The sequence below is a fragment of the Elephantulus edwardii genome, unplaced genomic scaffold (genome assembly GCF_000299155.1).
Source record: "Elephantulus edwardii isolate Elephantulus edwardi_28Jun2011 unplaced genomic scaffold, EleEdw1.0 scaffold00017, whole genome shotgun sequence".
Classification (NCBI taxonomy): Eukaryota; Metazoa; Chordata; class Mammalia; order Macroscelidea; family Macroscelididae; genus Elephantulus; species Elephantulus edwardii.
In genome coordinates, this window is record NW_006399767.1 from 26,737,339 (window position 1) to 26,760,159 (window position 22,821).

The 22,821-nt window shown below is 41.6% G+C and overlaps 1 protein-coding gene across 2 annotated transcripts in view; it reads right to left on the minus strand.

The window, feature by feature from the left end:
* ANKS1A (ankyrin repeat and sterile alpha motif domain containing 1A) overlaps positions 1-22,821 on the minus strand; it is a 287,821-nt gene that overhangs the window by 106,058 nt on the left and 158,942 nt on the right. For both annotated transcript variants that reach the window (XM_006882059.1, XM_006882058.1), the window contains exon 11: positions 1,979-2,568. In XM_006882059.1, coding sequence (XP_006882121.1) covers positions 1,979-2,568 — 590 coding nt within the window. The remainder of the gene's footprint in view (positions 1-1,978; positions 2,569-22,821) is intronic.

The window sequence follows — 22,821 nt, forward strand, 5'->3', positions numbered from 1 at the left end:
GGCTTTGAACCTCACACCTCTGGGACTGCAGTGCAGCTTCTTGCCACTAGGTCACCAGAGGTCCTTCCACTGACTTTTCAAAGTTGTAAACTGCAATGGGAGGAGACTGCCCTCTTTCCTCCTATGGAGCTGCTGGTGGATTTGAAAGACCAGAGATGAGCAGCTTTTTTGAATAATCAGTGCAACTCACTATCACCTATGCCACCAGAGCTTCCTTACATTATTTCCATTGTAGAGACTGCTCTCTGTTTTTCAGATAAAGTTTTCTTCTAGGCCATTTAAAGGATTGTGGTTACCATCACTACTTGTCAAACCTGGCATCCACTTCTTGGCCTCATGTTTAAGATCCTCTCACCATCTGATACCAGTCTAACTTTTTATTTTTAATTATTCTCTCCTGTACAGACTCTAAAGAAACAGAATAGCCTGAGCTGTCCCAGCTCCATGCTTTTGCTCATGTTCCTCTCTCTTCACCCCATTAGCCTTATTCTGGTTTTAATCATCATACTTGGTTCTTAATTCCACGTCAAAGTCCACTTCTCTGAGACCTTTTCTGAAGCACCCTTTCACACTTCCTGCATCTTTGTCACTTCAAAGCATATTATACTTACCATTATCTTCCCCCAAATAGTCTCACATTCTTAAACTGTTCTATGCTGTACCAAACAGAAAACCAAACTAAGCTGACTCTTAGAACCTTACTGGATTTCGAAGACTGTAGCAGAACAACTTATCTTTCCTACAGAGTGGCTAGTGGGTTTGAAATGTCCATCTTTCAGTTAACATCGTAACACTTAACCCACTGTGCCACCAGGACCCTTGTTTTATATTATACTTGACTGTAAATTAGTAAAATGGCTTTGAAAAATAGAGTAAAGATACCTACAGGGCCCTGGAGCAATTACACTCCTGGAGTTTTTCTTACACTGCCTGGCATGAAATCTCTGCTTACTAAATAGTGAAAATCTTTTCCAGAGTCCTCTAATCCTGACCAACAGAATCCTAAACCTCATCTTATCTGGAGACAACAACTGAGCTGGAGGAATTGCCCCACCCTGTTCCCACATTTGGGATGGGATAGGCTTTGGTTTACATAACTTTGCAGCTGCAATCCAAATAGAGTGGGGAAGGGCATTCAGTCTATAGACGGGTCAAATGGACATGTCAGCTGTACTGCTCTCCTCCTCATGGAGAGCTAAATTCATCTCTTGAAAATGTTCCTGAGAGACAGATTCAGTCCACTTCAAAGGCAGCTTCCTCCCAGCAAGAAGCTAGCAAGGGTGGCATTTTAACATTCTCCAAGTGTTTCACAGTCTTTGAAAAACACATTCTTCTACCTTAATAAGACCTGTTGCAGGTCAATGAAAAATACGTAAGTAAACATCTTTCTAACTTTCTAGAACAATGGTCATGAAAAGAATCTGAATTTCACACTCCAAATATTTTCTACTCACTAATCTCTGTTTCCTGAACCAGCTAACCCATGGCCTCCCCAGCCCAGGAATGAGGGATGGGCCAGATGCTTCTGCTGGAAAAGGCATTTGGTCTTCTAGGGGAACACAGAATGATCATGGAGGGGTGAGGAACAGAAAAGCCCCTTCCTGCTCTCCTGTTAGGAGCATCTATTAAAGCCCTCACAGCTAACCTGAATCATTTCTCTTCCTCCTGAAGGACTGATAGAAAGTACTCTAATCTTCTGGTGGAATCTAAATATTTTCTAATAGCATGTCATTTCTAGGAACTGCCTCTCCCTCTGTCCTGCTCAGCTAGGGCCTCCACCCTTCAGTTTAACCATTAATGGATCTGTCCTCTACAGCCTACACAGTAAAACCCCCTGCCCTGACTACATTTACTTGCCTCTCTCAAAGTTGTCAAAACCCACTGGTGGTGGTGCAAAACCAACAGGGCAACCCTGGTCTTGGTCCTAGGAATCGGTACATAGGGGAATTGCAGTGGGCTGTGATATAGTCAGCCTTACCTCATCCCATTCCGAGGCAAAGGAGGGTGACTTTTCTAGCCTCTTCTTCCCAATGCTGCAGTTGGACAAGGACTCACTTCGGCTCCCCATTGTAGTATCCTCTGTGGGTGAGCAGGTCAGAAGATCAGAGTCTGACTTGGACAAGCTACGGCTGAGTTTAAGTTCAGCTTTGGGTCTGCTGGTGGGAGGGGCTCGGCTCCTGGCCCCAATCCGGTCTCCTTCTTCTTCAGTGCCACCAGGGTGTAGAGATAGTATACGAGTCAAAGTTTCGGGGTGCGATTGGCTGTTGGTGGTGGGCAGGCCTGAAGGGTAGCCCACTCTCTTGCTCTGGCTCAGGGCACTGGGCTGGGAGGCTCCTGGAGTGTGTCCACCCTTCTCCTCCAGCTGCATGCTGACCTCGTGGCAGGCACCCTGCTGCGGAGACTCTTCTGGATCGCCTTGGCCAGTAGCAGAGAGCAGCTGGAAAGGGTCTTGCCCAACCTCGCACACCGGGGAGGAGCCGTGGAGGAGACCTGAGAACTGCTCTGGGACCTGCCCGTCCTGCCCCTCCGCAGAGTCCTGGCTCCGGCTGCTGCTGCTCCGCCTGTGGTCTTGGAGTGGACGGAGAGACAAGAGAAATAAAAAATTAAACGTGGCAAAAATCAGCAAAGTTCCAACGCAGTGAACGTAAGGCAAGGCAGAGTAACTGAAAAAAAAAAATGAGAAAGGCAGAGAAGCTGGATAGGGTAGGAGGGGAGAAAGGGACACAAGGAGAGAGTGGAAGGAAGAAAATAGTTTGGTATTGTTCTTAATGTTCAATTTGTACCCAAAGTCGGGGCATTTATGAAATTCCAAACACTGGCCTGATTAATGCAATCTGGCAGCCTTCCCTGTTGGTAGATTTCTGTTCACAGTAATGACCAGACTTTGCTATATAAGGCGAGCAGAAGGGCTAACGGTATCCTACAGAAAGGACGCAAGTGAGGAGAGAGAGCGAGTGAACAAGAAGTACAACTGAGAGTGAGAGTGAGAACCAGAGCAGCAGCCAGCAAGTGCTCGAGCCAGCGAGACTCACTCCTAGAACATCTGATACATTTCCATAAAGGCCAAAGTGTTATTTAGAGCCACCCGCCCTCCCTTCCTTTGGCAAGCAGCAGCAAGGGAAAAACAAAAATGGAGGTCATGATCCACAACCTGCTTCTGGAATTCCTCTACCGAAAATGCAAAACAAAACAGCAGAGAAATCACTACTTCCTTCCTCAGAGTGGGGCTGTCCAGGGCTCCACGCCTCATCCTTCCTTCCTCAGAGTGCACAAGCTTCTTTTATTTTTTTTAATTTTTTTTTTTTTTAAAGAATGTGAACATCTCACTTTCTCAAAAGCCTCCTAGCTGCTCATATTTGTTTAACCTCAGTTGATACACTGAAGAAAATCGTTCAATCTGTCAGTGCCAGCAGACAGTTGCAGTTCTTTCTGAACCTCCCTAACATCCTAGCAATCTGACACTTCTGGCTCCTGAGGCCCAATACTACTGTACACTCAGCCACGATATCAAATGCCTCTGGTCCGAAGCAGCATCAATAATTGACCAAATCAGAATCCAACATCAGCACTACAGGGCCACACAGGGGCTTCCCCTGCATGAACTCAGGTCCATGAAAGATTTTAACCCACACTGTCAGCGCAATTGTTTTAACACTATGTCCAGCACCAGCTTACAGTCCAAAGTTAATATTTAACTTTATTTTCTCCGTTAAGTGTGAATGGGTGAGACCTACACCAAATGTTTTCCCAGTGTGTCCAAAGCTCCCAAGACATGTTCGTGCGATTAGGGAGCTTTAGAACGGAAAGATTTGAACTCAACTCTTTGTCACAGATGACAATTCTAAGTCCCACAGGCTTTAATGTTTTGCTCAAGGGGAAAGGAAAAAGACTTTGACCTTTGATAGGCCTAAAGAGCTGGTCTGAGTCCTGGGTGCTCTACTCCACCTGTGTGGCCTTGGCAGGTGCATCTGTTTCTCAGTGGGTTGAACTCCATGACCTTGAAAATATCCTCCACATCTCCTCAGGAGGTGCCAGAGCTCTGCCTGTTGCCTCTATTGTTGGTTCTTAGGAAGCACCAGTTGCCCTTCATCAGCTCACCTGTAGCACCAGGCACTCTTTGTGAAGCTCAGTTTCACAACTGAAAAGGGTAGTCAAGTGAGGAAGGGGGTAGATGAGCAACACCAGAGTCGTTCTAAAACTATCTTCACTGCCCATGCACCACGCTGCTGTCTCAACATCAGTTCTTTTTGCACAGCCTTTAAAGGAGTCCAACAACCAGCTCTCATGATGAGTCTTCTGTCCCTGGGGTTGGAGCAAGGACACAGGCCTATTAACCTCACCCTCTTAAAACGAGTGGTTCAGCCTCCATAGTCTGTTCAGCCTTTGGCAAGTCTACAGAGGCTGCAGAAGTGAAAGCCAATTAGCCCCATTTTATGGCTTTGGTTACTTAGCCTCAGGAGACCAAAAGTATGAATTTGGCTTTTCTTTTCTCTATTCTTGACCAGGTTCACACCCCCTTCTTACAGCCCCTACACACAAAAGATGAGGTTCAAGCACTCAGTAGCACTGAATAACTTAAATCATTTAACTAGGGAAGGAGAAATGTTGAGCTCATAGAGTTCTACATCTTAACTCAAGCCCTGAGAAGCTAAGACTTCATGGTTGTGAATATCAAATATGACAACTGGCAGCTGGAACAAAGCAGCTAAGTGATGTTGCATGGTGAGAACACAAGGGGAGTGGTGATATATGGCCACCTTAGAATGGGTCATGCCAGAGCACTTCCTCAGAGAGGCTGACGGAGTCAACCATGCTGAACAAAATTGCCACTTCTGGGATTAAAAATCCTAAAGGCCATTTTCCTATTCATTCTGGTCCGAAGTAGCCAATGTGCAGTGAGCTCTGATTGTATCTGAATACAAGATCACTCTGTGTACCATCGAGTTGGAACTAAACCATTAACTGACCCTCTAGTTGGTTTTCAGAGGCAGTCAATCGCACTGAAGGAGACTGTCCATCCTTCTCCTGCAGAGCAGCTGGTGAATTCAAACTGCAACCCTTTGGGATTGCAGCGCAGCTTCTTGCCAACAGGCCACTGTTGTTGTTGTTAAGATGACTGATAATAGGGACACATATGCCTACTCCTTTGCATCAGTTTCTAGCTCCTAATTTAAGAACAACAGCAAAATTGAGGAAGGGGTAGTTAGGGTAGGGAGGAGAGACATTAACAACAACAAAAAAACCCTACCACCACAGTCCCAAAGGAGAAAGCAAAAACAGTCTGTCTCATGCTGCCTGGGTGAGACCCAGAACTCAGGTCACAGAGAATGTTCTCCTGCTGTGGGAGGTGACAATGGAGGCCCTGTCAGATAGCCACCCATTCATGCCAGGCATCAATGAAGAAAGGGATAGAGATGCCAAGAGCTCCATATTAGACAGATGCCAGAGGCAAGGAAATGGGCAGAAGGGGGGAGGAGTAAATTTATAGAAGAAGGAAGTATGTGAAGGGAGGAAAATGGGCCATAATACCATTACAGAGTTAGTTTACCAATATTGTGTGGCATGTTAAAAATCACGAGCAGGGACTTAATTCTAGCAATTGCATGACCTACCTAGGGAATTCCTTAGGAAAGACATTTTTGGCATCCAAAAGCTTCTCAAGATCTAAGAACCTCAGAATCTTTTGAAATTTTATTTTGTACTTGATGAAAATATACACATGAAAACATGCTCCCATTTAACAATTTTTACACATATTGTGCAGTCACATTGATTACAATTCTCATATTGTGTCAACCTTCTTGTTATTTCTGCTCTAGTTGTTTCACTCACATTCATTTAGACTCACTGCTTCAAAGCATCTCATTTACACTTTAGAGTTACTGTTGTCTCTTGGGTCTCATACTTTCTCAAAAGAGCATATTACAGAAGGGTGACATTTTCTCTATTTTTCAAGCTAAATTTATGTTTTAGTCTAAAATGACTTATGGGAACAGTTTTAGTTCAAGGTTTGAAAAATATCCCAGGCAATCATCAGAGGGAGTTCCTCCAGCCTGAAGAGGTCCAAACCCACTTCCATTGTGTTGATTCTGACTCAGAGCAACCTTCAGCAGTTTTCTCTGGCTCAAGCTTTACAGAAGGTTGCTCTTCTTTGTCGCACAGAGATCTTAGTGGATCTGAACTGCTGACCTTTTGGTTATGCACTAAGCCACCAGGGCTTGAATGGATTCAGAAAGTCTAAATTCTTTAGGACTTTGAAGTTCTGTTTGACATTTCCTCCCTTTCTATCAGGATCCATTTATTGTATCCCCAGCGAAAATGCTTGGTTAAGATAGTCAGACATCATCTACTTCAGGTCTCAGAACTTCAGGATCTTAATAAGCTGGTATTCTTCTTATAAATGCAAAACAAACAAACAAAAAACAAAACACACCAAATCTATATATTCTAGTTTCCTGGCAAACCAATGAGTGGTAAAAGATCTACAATGGTTCCTACCTTATACAGTCAGGATAATAGCTGGTCTTCAAGGGACGATCTCTTAACAATGCACTGGTTAAGAGTAAGAACTTGAGCAAATTACCTAACTTTTCTGTGCCTCAGTATTCTCATCTATAATTTGAGGAGCTCTGGTGGCCTAGCGTTAAGAAGCTGTACTGTAATCCAAAAGGCATGTGGTTTGAATATACCAGCTGCTCTGCAGGAGAAGGATGGGCAATCTCCTTCTGTGCAATTAACTGCCTCTGAAAATCTGCTGGAGGGTCAGCTATGGGTCAGTTCTAACTTAACAACACACAACAACAGTACTTATTTCACAGAAATGTGAAAGTTAAATTATATGTGATAACTAAGCATTTGGTGCCATGCCTGGTACATGCTCAGCTCTTAATAGATGTTGCTGTCCTCCAAAGGAAATCCATGTTGCTAGTAGATAGCTGAGTCAAATATGATTCACAATAAGCATGTTGTTGTTGTTATGTGTTGTCAAGTCGCCAGTGGGCCAGTGACCCTATGTATAGCCGCTCTGAAGCCTGCCCTCTCCTGAGGCAGTTTTACTAATTCTGACACACCAACCCCAATTACCCCAGTTACTGTATCGATCTATCTCATCTGGAGTCTCCCTCTCCTGCGCTGTCCCTCCACCTTTCTTAGTATGATGCCCTTCTCCAAGGACAGGTCTCTTCTGGCCATGTGCCCAAAGTATGTGAGATGGAGCTTTAAAACCCGAGCCTCCAAGGAGAAACACGGTTTCACCCTCTCGAAGACAATGAACATATGAACAGCAAATCTGAACCCTGTCCTATCCTACACCATTTCTGATATGCTCAAGCCAATTATCGCATCAATTCATCTTGTTGAGGGTCATCTTCTTTTTCTCCCACCCTTTCCTATCATGGCATCCTTTTCAAGGACCAGCCCCCTCCTGACCACACACGTACTGTTTGTGAAGATGGAGATCCACCATTCTTGCCTCTAAAGAGCACCATGGTTGCCAGAAACAAACTGCCTTGGATTTCTCCCTTTCACATAGTTCTGTCACAATGGTCACAATAATGAATATGAAAGTACTTTGTAAATACAAACACTAAAATACTAGTGTGTACATAAAGAACTAGAACTCAAGGCAAAAAACCAAAAGATGTTTTAAGAAAGTGCTTAGAGGAATAATGCATGATAAAGGAACACATGATCACTTGCAATCAGCGGCTTTTCAGACCAGATGGCTTTTTAAGGTGTGTGCTAAAGGAAAAGCAACACCATGGCAGGTTTAAAAAGAAGTAGAAACCCATTACAAGGGGCAGACACATGAACCTTGTACCCAGAGAACACTTTCTTCTTATGGGGAGCTAAAGACTATACTCCCAACTGTAAAACTACACAGCTTTCAACAACCCTCACAATCTGTCTTTCTAGGAGAGGAGCAAGGAGCTGATGGGATCTGGGGAGGACTGTTCCTTGCTTTCCACATATATCAAAGGTCAGCTGCTGACTGGGGCACACCAGTGCACTAATTCCCAGCCTCTTCAACTTTCAATCTTTATTCATTTTGAGTGTTCATCTTCCTTCAACCCTGGGAACTGTTGGCACAAGGGGTCTTCTGTGTTGCATTTGAATGGCTGTGATGATCCATGGGGATCTCCAGGGCTTTTGAATAATAACATTTACACACTTTCAGTCACCTCTGTCCATTTAAATTTGGACTGGAAAAAAACCCTAAAAAACCCACAACTCATATAAGAAGCTGTTATCTCAAGACAGTCCTTGGACCCAGAGGAGGGACTAGGATACTCAAGTTTCCCAGACTATCCTGCTTTCCTTATTCCATCAAGATTGGAATCCCAAACTGCCTAGTCACAACGTGAACAGCAGAAATCACATGTGTCTAGAACACTTAAACCCTTGACTGTTTTCAGAATGTTGTTGTGCTTTTCCCAATGTAGGAGGTACTGACAAGGTCACCCACTCATTTGCCAGACTATAATATGGTCCACAGCAACCCAGTAAGCAGGAGAAGAGTTAGAACAACACTCATGAGGCTCATGTTAAAGTCTCAGCATTGGAACGAGTAGCCAGTCATATGACACTTTCTCTCTGAATTTCTGTCAGAAAACAAGGGGCTCTACACAAACTATAGCTTCATCCACCCTGAGACCAGAAGAACAGTAGGTTCTCTCTACCATTACTTATTATACTTAATAGGCCACAACACAGAGACTCTAAGAGTTGCTGTTACCTCAAATTCCTTTTGAGGAGAAAAAAAACAAAACCCTTCAACTTACTGGACTGGTTGAGGATGGAGAACTCCCATACATAGACTACGGCCTGGAAATAATCTTCAAACTTTAAGCCAAAATTAATCTCTGAAGGCACCTTGTAGCTAAAAAACTAAAAAAATAATGAACACTGCTATGCTCATTTAAAAAACCACTTATCTAACAACAACGAAAAAAAAAGAAAAGAAAAATACCACCTATCTGCAGGGAGTTGAGCTGCTAACTCAAAGACGGCGCCTCTCTGGTGATTTGAAGCCACCATCGGATGGGCAATCTCCTCCCTCGTGATTCAGTTTCCAAAAAACCTGCTGGCAGACTAGCTGTGAGTTAGTTCGGATTTGATGGCAATGACAGATCAAGTGGTCAATAATTTCTTTAAAACAAAAATGGGCTGAGAGATGAGGATTTGCAGTTGGGGGGGATGTTTAATCATGGAGTTGTGTAATTTGATGGGGGGGTTGGGAAATTGGAAGAATTTGTTCTGGCAAACAATGTATTCGAAATTTGTAAATAAACTAGTATAATAAGAAATAAAATTACAGCCTTGGGAAAAACAAACAAACAAACATGGGCACAGAAACAGAGGGAGCAGAGAAACTACAGGAAATGGAGCAACCAGAATAGAATTAAAGAGAATGCTTACACATTGTGAAGAATCAAACTAACATCTCTGAACAACCTGTGTAGAAAATGCTGAACTGGAATCTAATCTGCTGTGCAAACCCAAAACACATGAAAAACATTATCTTTTTTAAAAAGGGGGAACTGAGTATGAGATCAGTATGGTTTGAAAGACTGTTAGAATTCCAGTTCTGTCATATGAAGAAAGTGAACAGGAGCAGGGCTTCTGGTGAAAGTGACGAGCTTTTGTTTCAAATAGACTAAGGCTTAAATTCCACTTCTCACACCTAACTTCTTCATCCTCACTTATTAAAGAAGGTAAAGAGCCCCTACTTTGAAGATTTGCCTTGATACCTTCAATGATATCATCAGAGTGAATAATAGTAACTAGCCCACAGGGAAAACTAAGTAAATGGTAGCTGATGGGTTTAGAAGAGGTTGTGGTACTAGGGATATTATAGCTGATGTTAGATGGATCTTGGCAGAAAGCAGAGAATACCAAAGAATGTCTATCTGTGCTTCATTGACTATGCAAAGGCTTTTGACTGTGTGGATCACAAGCAGCTGTGGCTGACTCTGAGAAAAATGGGAATCCCAGAACATTTGATTGTGCTTATGTGAAGCCTATACCAAGAGGCAGTGCATGGTTCAAAATTGGGAAGGGCATCTGCCAGAGATGTATTCTGTCTCCATACTTTTTCAATCTGTATTCAAAACAGAGCATCCAGGACGCTGGGCTATACAAGGAGGAATGTGGCATCAGGATTGGAGGAAGATTCATCAACAACCTGTGTTACGCAGATGACACAACCCTGCTTGCTGAAACTGAGGAGGAACTGAAGTGCTTGCTGCAGAAGGTCAAAGACTACAGCCTTCAATATGGATTGAAGCTCAACATCAAGAAAACAAAGATTCTTACACTGGGCCAATTTGCAGCATCATTATGGATGGTGAAGACTGAGATAGTTAAGTTTTAGTATGCTTGACTACACAGTCAACACTCTAAGTACCAGCAGCCAGGAAATCAAGAGATGAATTGCATTGGGAAAGTCAGCTGTCAGGGACCTCTCCAGAGTACTGAAGAGCTACAATGTCAGGCTGGAGACTAATCCGGCTGGTGCCTGATCCGGGTTATACCCTTCACAATTGCATGCTGTGCATCGAAGACCTGGACAGTGACTAGGGATGATAGAAGGGAGAATTGATGCCTTTGAGCTGTGGTGCTGGAGAAGAGTGATGAATATACCATGGACTCTAAGAGAGCAAACAGGTTCATCCTGGAGAGGGTGAAAGCAGACTGCTCATTGGAGGCAAAGATTCTGAAGCTTCGTCTGACATACTTTGGGCTTGTTGCAAGGAGGGACTGGTCCTTGGAGAGGGACATCATGTTTGAGAAAGTCGGGGAACGGGGCAGGAGAAGAAGACCCTCGATGAAATGGGTTGGGGTAGTGGGAATAGGTATGTCAGAGACAATGAGGTTGGCACAAGATAGAGCTGGGTTTAGGGTTCTTGTACACAGGGTTGCTATGAGTTGCAAGTGATTCGACAGCAAATAACATCATCATCATCATCATTTTTTCGTTAACAACCACTTCTAAACTAGTCCTCATGGGAACACTGAATATAGCTAGTTTTATTTTTCTTGGCTCAGCAAAAAACGAGGCTTCCAAGTGGTTACTTCAGCTGCTAACAATGCATGTTTCCACTGTGGATATTCTGAATCAGGATCTGCATTTTTAACAGAATGTAAACCTTCAGGGGTCTTGAAAAATTTGGTTCAGAGTTAATGTGTAACAGTATGGTGGAGAATCACGCCAAGGAACCATCTCCACCCATTTTATCCCTCACGAGGACAGTCTAGCTTTGGGACTTAAAACGTATCTATATCAACTTCATTATCTTGACATAACTGTCTTTCACCATCACCTTATATTACAATGATCCCATTTCCTTAGACAACTCCTAAGAATCTGTTCATTGTCCATAATTAGATCTCTGGCCCCTTCATCTTTCTTGTTCTTCAATAAACCTATTACTTCTACCTGGATCCCTATCCATCCAGCCTTTGTTACTACTTAAATGCAACCAGAGTGCACCTTAGAGGCAAAGATGGTGAAACTTTGGGCATACTTTGGGCATGTTGTTAGGAGGGCGCTTGGAAAGGTAAAGGATAAGTAAAACAAAGAGACACTTTAGAGATGGACTGACACAGTGACTGCAGCAATGGACTCACGCGTGTCAGAAACAGAATGGTACATTAGGGCAGGTTCAAGTCTAGTGTTCACATGATTGTTATTAGTGATAATCAATTCAATGGCACCTAATGACAACAACAACAATGTAATAGCACATATGCCATCTTGCTTCCCTGAATCTCCTGCCAGTTCCAACAATGGGTTTGTTGTTGTGGTGAGGTGCCATCGAGTCACCTATGACTCACAGTGACCCAATGAACAACAGATCTGAAGTTTACCCTATCCTGTGCCAGCCTCACAGTCTATGATACAACTCGAGTTCACTGTTAAGTTCACTGTACATCAATCCATCTCATTCTCTGATGCTCTACCTTTCCCAGCATGATGTCTTTTTCCAAGGAATAGCCCTTTCTAACTACATGCCCAAAGTTTCACCATCATGCCAGCAAGGAGCACCCTGGTTGTACTTCCTCTAAGATAAGTGTTCTTTTGGGATATTCAGTACTTTTCTGCAACACCACAACTCAAAGACATTGATTCTTCTTCTGTAATCCTTATTCTCTGTACAACTTTTACTTTTAATTGTGATTTTAATAAAAGTTTACAGAAAAGTTGGATTTTCATTCATTCATTCATTGTTGCACATCTTCCTCTCTACCTGCCCCAGTTAACTTTATTTTAAAAAAAAATCATTCTTTGTTGTATATTTTCCTCCCTCCTTCCCAACCCTCTCCCAGTCCACTTTACCATGCACCTCTTATTCTGGACTGTTGTCATACAAATAATGCCTAAGCATATATTCCTTTGAAACAGTTCTTTCCTTCATCTGTTCCAATGCAGTGTTCATTATTTATCCTTTCTTTTCTCAGTTTCCCCCCAACCTCTACATCAGTTTTGTTTCATAACAGTGGTGTTATGCAGTTTTTGTCCTTTTGTGACTGAGATATTTCCTGTTCAACTTTTAGATGTACAGAAAGTAACTGAAAAGATACTGCCTTGGATTTTGGTGCACCTTAGTCTTTAAACTGACATCCTTGCTCTTTAATACTTTGGTGAAGTCCTTGACAGCAGATTTTCCCTATATAACACATCTTTTGATTTCTTGACTGCCTTTTCCCCAGGTATAGATTGTGGATCCAAGTAAAAGGAAATCCTTGCCAGTTTCAATCTTCTCTCCATTTCCATAGATAATGTTACTTATGGGTCTCGTGACTATACAAACTACTACAATTCTATCTCCAGCCTCATTTATATCACCAAATCTGTATTTTCCAACTACCGGTCGCTCTTCCTTTCCCACGTTTGCATTCCAGTCACCAATTATTATTAATGCATTTTGATTGCATGCTCTATCAATTTCATACTGCAAAGGTTGGTTGTTGCTGTGTGCTATTGAGTCAGAAGCAAGTCACAACTGACCTTCCGGCGGATTTTTTCAGAGGGACTAAAGCTGGGCATGAAAGGAGACTGTCCATTCTCCTCCTTCAGAGCAGATGATGGATTTGAACCTTATGCCTTTGGTTTGGCAACTGTAAGCATTTGGCATTGCAGTGTAACTTCTTACCACTAGGTCACCAGAGCTCCTAATTTTATCATCTTTGGCTTTAGTGATTGGTGTGTATATCTGGGTAATAGTTGTATTAATAGGTCTTCCTTGACTGTATATCTAGAGTATCTTATCAATCACCCAAACTAGGTTTGTACAATTCTTTGTTTATTCTTGTCCTAGAATGCCAAGTTGCTAGAATGTTAAGCATTTCTGAATACTCGAAAACCAGAGACTGGAGTCCTCTATCAGTTAATTTCTCAGCTGTCTTTTAATAGCTCTCATTTATTAGGTAGGTTAAGTGTTGGGTTGCTAGTCACAGGTCAGCAGTTCAGACCTACCTTTCACTCCAAAGTAGAAAGACAAGAGAGTCTCTTTCTATGAAGATTTACACTCTGGGAAACACTAGTGAGCAGTTCTACTCTGTCCCACAGGGTTGCTGTAAGTGGAAACTGACTTAATGGTAATGAGTTTAGTACTTCTGTAAGGAGTCCTAGTAGCACACTAGTTAAAGTACTTTAGCTAATAACCAAAAGGCTGCTGGTTCAAACCAACTGGCTCTCCACAGGAAAAATACATTGTAGTCTGCACTCATAAAGATTTACAGGTAAAGGGTTGCCGTGAGTTTAAAATCACTTGACAGCAGTTGGAATGGTTTTTGTTGTTGCTATTCTATACCATGCACTATTTTCTTTTTAGAAATCCCAACAGATATGAGGTAAGAAGGCGTATACCTAGTCTAAGCAGAAGATGTATCAAGACATACTGAACTGGTACAAGCTGCTGTCAAGGGCCTCTCCAAAATACTAAGGAGCAATAAATAATGTCAGTTTAAAGTCTAAGGTGCACATGATTCAGGCCATGGTCTTTTCAATTACTTGCTATGCATCTTAATGCTGGACAATGAATACAGATGGCAAAAGAAGAATTGATGCCTTTGAGTTGTGGAGTTGGAAGAGAATACTGAGTACCCCAGGGACTGCCAAAAGAACAGAAAAGATTATGTCTCAAAGAAAATGCAGCCAGGGTGCTCCTTAAAGGCAAGAATGGCGAAGCTTCATCAGATGTACTCTGGGCAGGTTGTTAGGAGGGGCCATTCCGTGGAAAGGGACAGCATGCTTGGAAAGGTGGAGGGTCAGTAAAAGAGAGGAAGATTCTCAACAAGATGATCTGAGACAGTGACTGCAGCAATGGGCTCAAGTAAGTGAGAGACAGTGAGGATGTCACAGGGCAGGACAGGGTTCCTATGAGTCACTATGAGTATACTCAACAGCACCAATCCATAACTCTATGCAGAAACTTAAGATTAATGACTTCCTTAAGGCCAACAGTCAGTAGATAGATGATAGAGACAGAAGACAAACTTAAATCTGACTACCCTCAATCATTCTTTCATTCATTTCTTGAGAACTCTATCACCTCACTTCTTTGGCTCTTTTTCACTTTATCTTTTACACATAATGCCTGTATGGATGGAGGGAAATTATACTAACTCTTCTGAGAGGACTGAGGTTTGACAAACTATTACCAATCTGTCAAAATTTAGGAGTAATCTCATCTCTTCCCACCTGCCTTAGAAAACTATCTCCGTGCCTAAAATTTACTAATGGCCTTCGAAATGCTGATTCCGTTTCTATTCATCATTTCACTAGGTCTTTCTATAGCATTTGAAAGTGTTAGCAGCTGTAGGATTCAAACCACATTCCTTTGGGTTGGCAACTTATCTGCTTATCACTAGGCCACCAGAACTCCCCACTAACATCCTGACTACTGCTTTTGTGGGCAATGACTAGGGATTCAAGTAAAATATCAATTTTTCTCTGTTTATCATGATGAGATGCAAATAAAAATGACAATAAGAAATCAATTCTTGAAGATTGAGATAAATAATTAGGAAGTAAAGCTGATGAGAATGTGGAAAAACTGGAACCCTAGAACTGCTGATAAGAATGTGAAACGGTAAAGTCACTATGGAAAACAGTTTGGCAAATCCTCAAAAAGGCGAGGACAGTACTATTATTTCTACTTTTATTTTTATACTAAAGAGACTTGAAAGCAGTGATGCAAACAGATAATTGAATACCACTGTACACTGCACAACCTAAGCATCCAGTGGCGACCAAATGAATAGATGCAAAATGTACAAGGGAACACTACTGAGCCGTAGAAAGAAATGCTACAATACAGATGAACCTTGAAAACATGGTAAGCGAAATAAGTCAATTATTATGAAAGGACCAAAATTACATGATCTCATTTATATGAAATAACAAGAATGGGTAAATGTACATCTTCTGACTATCTCATCTGACATTTCACATTTATGACACAGTTAGAAACATCCTATCTAATTATTTTATGCATTAATGATGTACAGTAAAAAACAAAGTATGTGCCAAGAGAAACAAACACTGGTTGTGATAGTTAATCGTCAGTTTGTCTGAGGCCAGAGTGTCTGTCATTTGGTAGTAGGGAAGGGATTTAATAGTTGTGCAATAATACAGCCATCCTCCACTTCTGTGTTCTGATGTTGCATCCTCTATTTCCATGTAAAACCAATTTTCAAACAAGAACCTGGTCTCTGGAACCTAACCACATTGTTATGTGGGGAGAAAGTGTATTATCAAGGATGAGAGGGCTAGGGAAAGGGGAGTCAGTGTTAAGAAAGAAGAGATATTCTGTTTATGGTGAGGGGTAATTAGGTAATAATTACAGGTGACAGGTGCACAATAAGATTAATATAACTGACATAACTAAAACGTACACCTGGGAAATGCTGAATAGGCGAATGTTGTGCTAGATATATTTTTACAAAACAAAAAAAGATAGTGGGGTTTCTAAACAAAAAAGAGTGGTTTTGGCTATACTGCTGAGGTATAAATGCAGAAATATTCATAGAATGGAATAAAAAAGGCAACAAAATTCTGATAGTGGGCCTGCAGAGGGAAGCACACCTGAGAAAACTCACTCCTGAACTCTAAACTGGCAAAGGGGAAGGCATGGCTTTCACCACAGAACTCCTCAAAGGCTCTGGAATAGGCAGCACTCTAGAATGTGGAGCGCAGGGAGAGAGTAAACAGCCATCTTCATCTCTTGAATAAGATCGCAGTCTTCAGACTGGGGCACACAGACTCAGATACACACTGACCAATTTCAAGCAAAGGAAAACCAAGAGTGTAACCGCATGCTTACCTATAACCTCATCTATTCTATTAGGAAGGGTTTTTTTTTGGGGGGGGGGGTTTGTTTGTTTGTTTATTCTAAAGAGATATAAATGACCACGGCAACAAAAACAACAACACTGCTCATAGTTATGATTTCAGTACATTTATTCCCCCCATTGTGTAGCAGTTTAAACAACACAGGAGTTGTTAATAGATGCTGTTGATGCTGAAAACAGCAACTCCTTGAATGTCAAAGAAGAGCTATGCTCCATAAAGAATTCAAGACTTATTGCCTTCTGGAAGCAGATCCCTAGATCTATATTCTGAGGTATTTCTGGGTGAAGCAGAAGCTTAACCCATTTATGTTACCTAAGAATCCTATACACAAACTTAGCAGCTACACGCAAGTGTTACAAACTCATCTGCGCCTAGTTCTGCCTAGTTCCTTTCGGGAGGATTGGACTTAACTACTTTTTTGGATAATGCGCTCTATTACTGTCAGTTTGGGTCAATCCTACAGGCATGAATGGCATTTCTGGGTGGGAAAATTCTTCACTGTGAAGGTTTTTGCCCTGCAAAGTACAGGACTCTTAGCATTCCTGGTCACCAAGTACTAAATGTCAATAGAAACTGCACCTCAATCAGTCACTGTGATGAACCAAAACCTATTCCCAGGAAATTTTAAAGGTTCCTTTACATTCAATTCATTCCTATATACTCTTTCATTAATTTTTTTTTCATTACTAATTCTTAAAATTAAAATGTTACCATAAACATTTTATATCATCACTATATAGTATATTTTTCTCTCTCTTGATAAGCATGCCAATGATCTCAAAAAAGCATGAGTATAAGGATCCAAGGAGGTTCGGGTAAGGTGGAAGCCGAAGGATGAGGATGTGCAAGGAGAGAGGGGGATTAATCATGGAGTTGTACAATTTGATGGGTGAGGGAAATTGCAAGAATCTGTTCTCAAAAACAATGTTTTGTAAATAAACTAGTATTTTTTAAAAAGTCAACTTGGGGAGGGGGATAAAATGTGCAACAATGAATAAAAAAAAAATCTAACTTTTCTGTAAACTTTCATTAAAGTAAAAAAATTTATTTTTTAAAAAAGGAAAAGAAACAAATTTTCATTTTAATGATAAAGTCTTTTGCTTTTTGAGATTTTATTTTCGTATTTCTGCTTATATATTTTTCAATTTCTCTGAGGTTTTACATGTATACCAAAAATTACAAGAAGTATATAATCTTTTTTGTTTCCTTTCTATTGCTTTCATTATGCCAGTTCTTTTTTTATTGTGATTTTAACAAAAGTTTACACAAAAGTTGTATTTTCACTCATTCATTGTTGCACATTTTCCTCCCTAACACTCCCCCACTCCCCGCCTGCCCTCCCCCCACCCCAGTTTCATGATGTTAGTTCTGATATGGCACTCTGGTAGTTGCGTTACACTACCTCTAACTCAAAGGTCACCCCTTACAGGTGGTTTAATTCTACCAGTACCTTTTCAAGAGAAACATGGGCAACCTCCTCCCATAGATTACAGCCTTGTCTTACTCACAATGTGAAGGTCACCTATGAATCAGTTTTAACTCAACAGTAATGAATTATTTTCTCTTTTCTCTCTCTCAAACACACACACACACACACACACACACACACACGCACACACGCACACGCACCCCCCCGCCCCCACAGAGGGTGGTTTTGATACTCTAGAGAATCCAGGTTGTTATGTGGTTCTATTCAAGAGTGGTTTTGAAGAAACAGAATGGATAAGACAGGCTTTCTATGTTGGTTCTCAATTCTGGTTAGTGCTGATGCTGCAGATAGCTTTACTCAATGAGTAAAGAAAGATTTGCTAATCCATGGTGCTGAGGCAGTAATATAAATACCAAAAATATTTCTCTCAACAGATCAGATATTAGTGAAAAGTAAGGCTTTGAGTAGGCATAGTGTGTTTGACACATTTTATCGACTCTGTCAAGATGAGAAGTTTAGGGAAGCTGGTTGATTGGTCTTATGCTAGAGAAAGTTGTGAGAAGAAATGGGCTCATAACTTCTGAGTCATAGCTCAAGAGCCATACAGAAGACATGATTTTAACTGCATTTTGAAAGAAAGCCTTAACTCTTGTAGCATCAGAGCTGATACTGCTGAAAACAAAATCCACACTCAACATTCTTGGCACCAGCAGTCAAGAAACCAAAGGACAAGTTGCACTAGAAAAATTCGCTGTCAAGTACCTCTCCAAAGTGCTAAAGAGGAATGATGCCAGTCTACAGACTAAGCTGAGCCTGATCCAGGCCATGGTCTTCACAATAACTTGCTATGCATCAGAGAGCAGGACAAATGACTAAGGATGACAGAAGAATTATTGATACTTTTCATTTGTGGTTCTGGAGAGGAGTACTGAACATACCACAGGCTACCAAGAGAACAAACAGGTTCATCCTAAAGAGGGTGAAACCAAGTTGCTCCTTGGAGGTAAGGATTTTGAAGCTCTGTTTCACATACTTCAGGCATCCGTTGATGCTTTTAAGTGGCAGACAGAGATGATATTTGGAGAGATTGGCAGGTCCCTCCTTGTAAATCACAGAACAGATCCTTTGCATTGTGGAGTAAAACCTTGTCATCTTCAGCAGATATTTACTCTTCTTTAGAGAAACAGCTTCCGGCTTGCTACTGAGCCTCAGTAGAGACTGAACAATTAACTGTGGGCCAACAAGCTACCATGTTGCCTGAGGTTCCCAACATTGAGTGTTGTCTGATCCACAGAATCATAAAGTAGAACACACACAGCTGCACTCCATCGTTAAGTGGAAGCGGTATGTAAGAAATCAAGCATTAACAGAACCAGAATGCACACATTACTTACATAAGAAAAAGGTCCAAATGTGCATGCTCTCCACTCCCATCATTACCTTTTGTCTCCCAGGTGGCACCTATACCTTCATGGGGAGTTCCTCCTCATAATAAGTTGACTAAAGAAGAGAAATAATATGCCTGGTTTGCGATTGCACTGGCACCACTCAGAAACAGATCGCAACAGTGCTTCAATCTCTTTCTGAGACCTTCCTAAAGGATAGTAGTGAAGAGAGGTCCTCCTAATGGGCAGGGGTTGGAGCAGTCCACGTGTCTGTACATTTTTCTTGTTAAATGTATGATTGTATATGGACTGATGGGCTTGGCCAATGGGTTGGCTAGATCGTCAGGAACTTGGAAGAAATATTACTAGACAATTAGTAAAATGAAATAAGGGGAAGGCTTATGCTTATGAGATGATTCATGTTGAGTTAAGGCTAGCAATGCCAGAAAGACTCACCCCTGGATATTAGACAGACCTCAGAGAAGAGAGGTTGAAGTTTATACAACAAAGCGGGAAAAGATGCAGTGAGTCATGCACTATAATAAAGCCTCAGTTAGAAACTCCTCTGTACATTGACACTGACAGAGCTTCCTGGTTGATAAAAACTATCAGAGAAGGTAATACATCCTTTTTTTGGACACAGAGGCTCTTTGTTGGGGATCCTCTTAGATCTTGCCCTATACATCTCTTTATTTCTAGCCTTTTTATGATTATCAAATGGCAAATTTAAGTATAATGGTTTTCTGAGTTCTGTGAGTTGTTCCAGCAAGCCTTCAAATCTGAGAAGGTAATGAAAATCCAAATTTGCAGCCAGCAGGTGTCAGAAGTGAGGGGGACCTGGAGAATTCTAAACTATGTTTGGCTGGCAACTCTGAAGAAGTAGAAAACAAAACCTTGATTTTATAGTCAGCAAGTCAGAAATTAATGTCCTGGGATTTCTCAAGCTTGTAGCTCATATCTTGATTTTAGGCCAACTTGATAGTCTCGGAAGACTGTGCCCTTTAACTTAGAAAATATGACCTAACACTGATAGTTGTTAGGATCAGAGGATGAAATGTTGTTGTTGTTGTTATGTGCCGTCGAGTCGCTTGGGACTCATAGCGACCCTATGTACAACAGCCCTAAACTCTGCTCGGTCCTGTGCCAATCGCACTATCTCTGACACTCCCATCCCTATTACCCCAGTCACTGAATCAATCTACCTCATAGAGGGCCTTTCCCTCCTGTGCTGTCCTGTCCCTCCACCCTACCAAGCATGATGTCCTTCTCCAAGGACCAGTCTCTCCTTACAACATGGCCAAAGTATGTTAGATGGAGCCTCAGAATCCTTGCCTCCAAGGAGCCACCCAGTTTAACCCTTTCCAGGATGAATCTGTTTGTTTTCCTAGCAGTCCATGGTACTCTCAATACTCTTCTCCAGCACCACAGCTCAAAGGTTTCAATCCTCCTTCTATCCTCCTTGATCATTGTCCAACTCTCTGATACATAACAAGTGATTGCAAAGACCATGGCCTGTATCAGGTGCACCTTAGTCTCCAGAGAGACACCATTGCTCTTCAGTACTTTGGAGAGGTCCCTAACAGCAGACTTTCCCATGGCAATGCACCTTTTCATTTGCTGGCTATTTGTGCCAGGAGTGTTGACTGTGAAGACAAGCAAACTAAAGATGTTAACAATCTCAGTCTCTTCACCATCCGTCCTGAAGCTGCCAACTGGTCCAGTGGTGAGAATCTTTGTCTTCTTGACATTGAGCCTCAATCCATATTGTAGGCTGCAGTCAGTCCTTGACCCTCTGCAGCAAGCGCTTCAGGTCCTCCTCAGTTTCAGCAGCAGGGTTGTGTCATCTGCATAACGCAGATTGTTGATGGATCATCCACCAATCCTGACCCCACATTTCTCCTCATAGAGCCCAGCCTCCCAGATAATCTGTTCTGCATAAAGGTTGAAAAGGTATGGAGATAGGATGAATCGCAAGCGACTCGACGGCACATAACTACAACAACAAAAAAGAACAAAGTAGAAGAATAGCATCTATGTTAAAAATGAATTTTAAAATAGTTTGTACAATATGATACTATTTTAGGTTGAAAACAAATCAACAAAATTACACATTGTCACTTTCATAAAATAATAGCAACTGACCTGCAAGTACATAAGACATTTTCTAACTGGGGTCACTCTCTAGCAATTCTGAGTAGGAGAAAAATGAATAACTTTAGTATTTTATTTCTATTGACTTCTGTATTGTTTGAAATATTTTCCCCACAGTAAGCAAGTACTAATACAAATTTTAAAATCCAGGCCATGGTCTTCTCAAGTGCTTGCTATGAAACTGAGAATTTCATAATGACTAAAGATGACAGAAGAATAATCAATGCCTTTAAGCTGTGGTGCTGGAGAAGAGTATTGAATATGGACTATCAAGGGAACAAATAAGTCTGTCGTGGAAAGGGTGAAACTAGGTCGCTTCTTGGAGGCAAGGTTTCTGATACTCCATACTTTGGGCATGTTACAAGGAGGGACCAGTGCTTGCAGAAGGACATCATGCTTTTAAGGGCAGAGGGTCAGCACAGAGGAGGAAGACCTCAGATGAGATGGACTGACACAGTGACTGTGGCAATGAGTCACGCGTGCGAGAGACAATGAGGTGGGCTCAAGATAGGGCAGGGTTCAGAGCCAATGATATGAATTGTAGCTGACTCAGCAGCACATAACAACAATAATCACAACCACTCCTCATGCTGTCATTTCCTAAATTATACTAAGGAAGGGCTGAAAGCTCTGATAGTTTATTAACATTGGTCAGAAAACTGACCAATTAATTCATAAAAGCTGCATAAGAGGATGAAAAAGTGGAAAACTGATCATGTGCACTATGGCACTGGCTGCTGATGTGCTGCTTCACTTCTGTCACCACCGCAGGCATTCTTTGTGGCTAGCTTTTCCTTGCCAGGATGACAAGATAGGTAGTTGTTGTTACATCCCTTTAAGCCCTTGATGAGTCATACTGGCCCCATGAACAATGGATCTGAATCCTGTTCCATCCTGTGCCATCCTCATCTCTAATATACTTGAGCCCATTGCCACAGTCACTGCATCAATCCACTTCATTGAGAGTCTTCCTTTCTTTCACTGACCCTTTAACTTTCCAGTCATGATGCCCTGCTTCAAGGACTGGTCCCTCCTAACAATATGCCTAAGATATGTGAAACAAAGTTTCATCATCTTTGCCTCCAAGAAGCACCCTGGTAGTACTCTCTCCAAGACATATTTGATTGTTCTCTTGGCAGTCCGCTGGATATTCAGGACATATACTAAAGTAAAAGAACTGAACAAAAGATTTCAAAGGGCAGTTCAAGAAGACAAATCAAAGTATTATAATGAAATGTGCAAAGACTTGGCATTAGAAAATAAAAAGGGAAGAATTTGCTTAGCATTTCTTAAACTGAAAGAACTAAAGAATAAATTCAAACCTTGAGTTGTAATACTGAAGAATGATATGGGCAAAATCTTGAATGATCCAGGAAACATAAAAAGAAGATGGAAGGGGTTTTGGTGGCAGGTATGTGAAAGAGGCAATCAGCACCATGTCTGGCTGCAAAGGTGGCAAGAAGCCCCTTAAACAAATTAGGAAACAGACAAAAAAGATA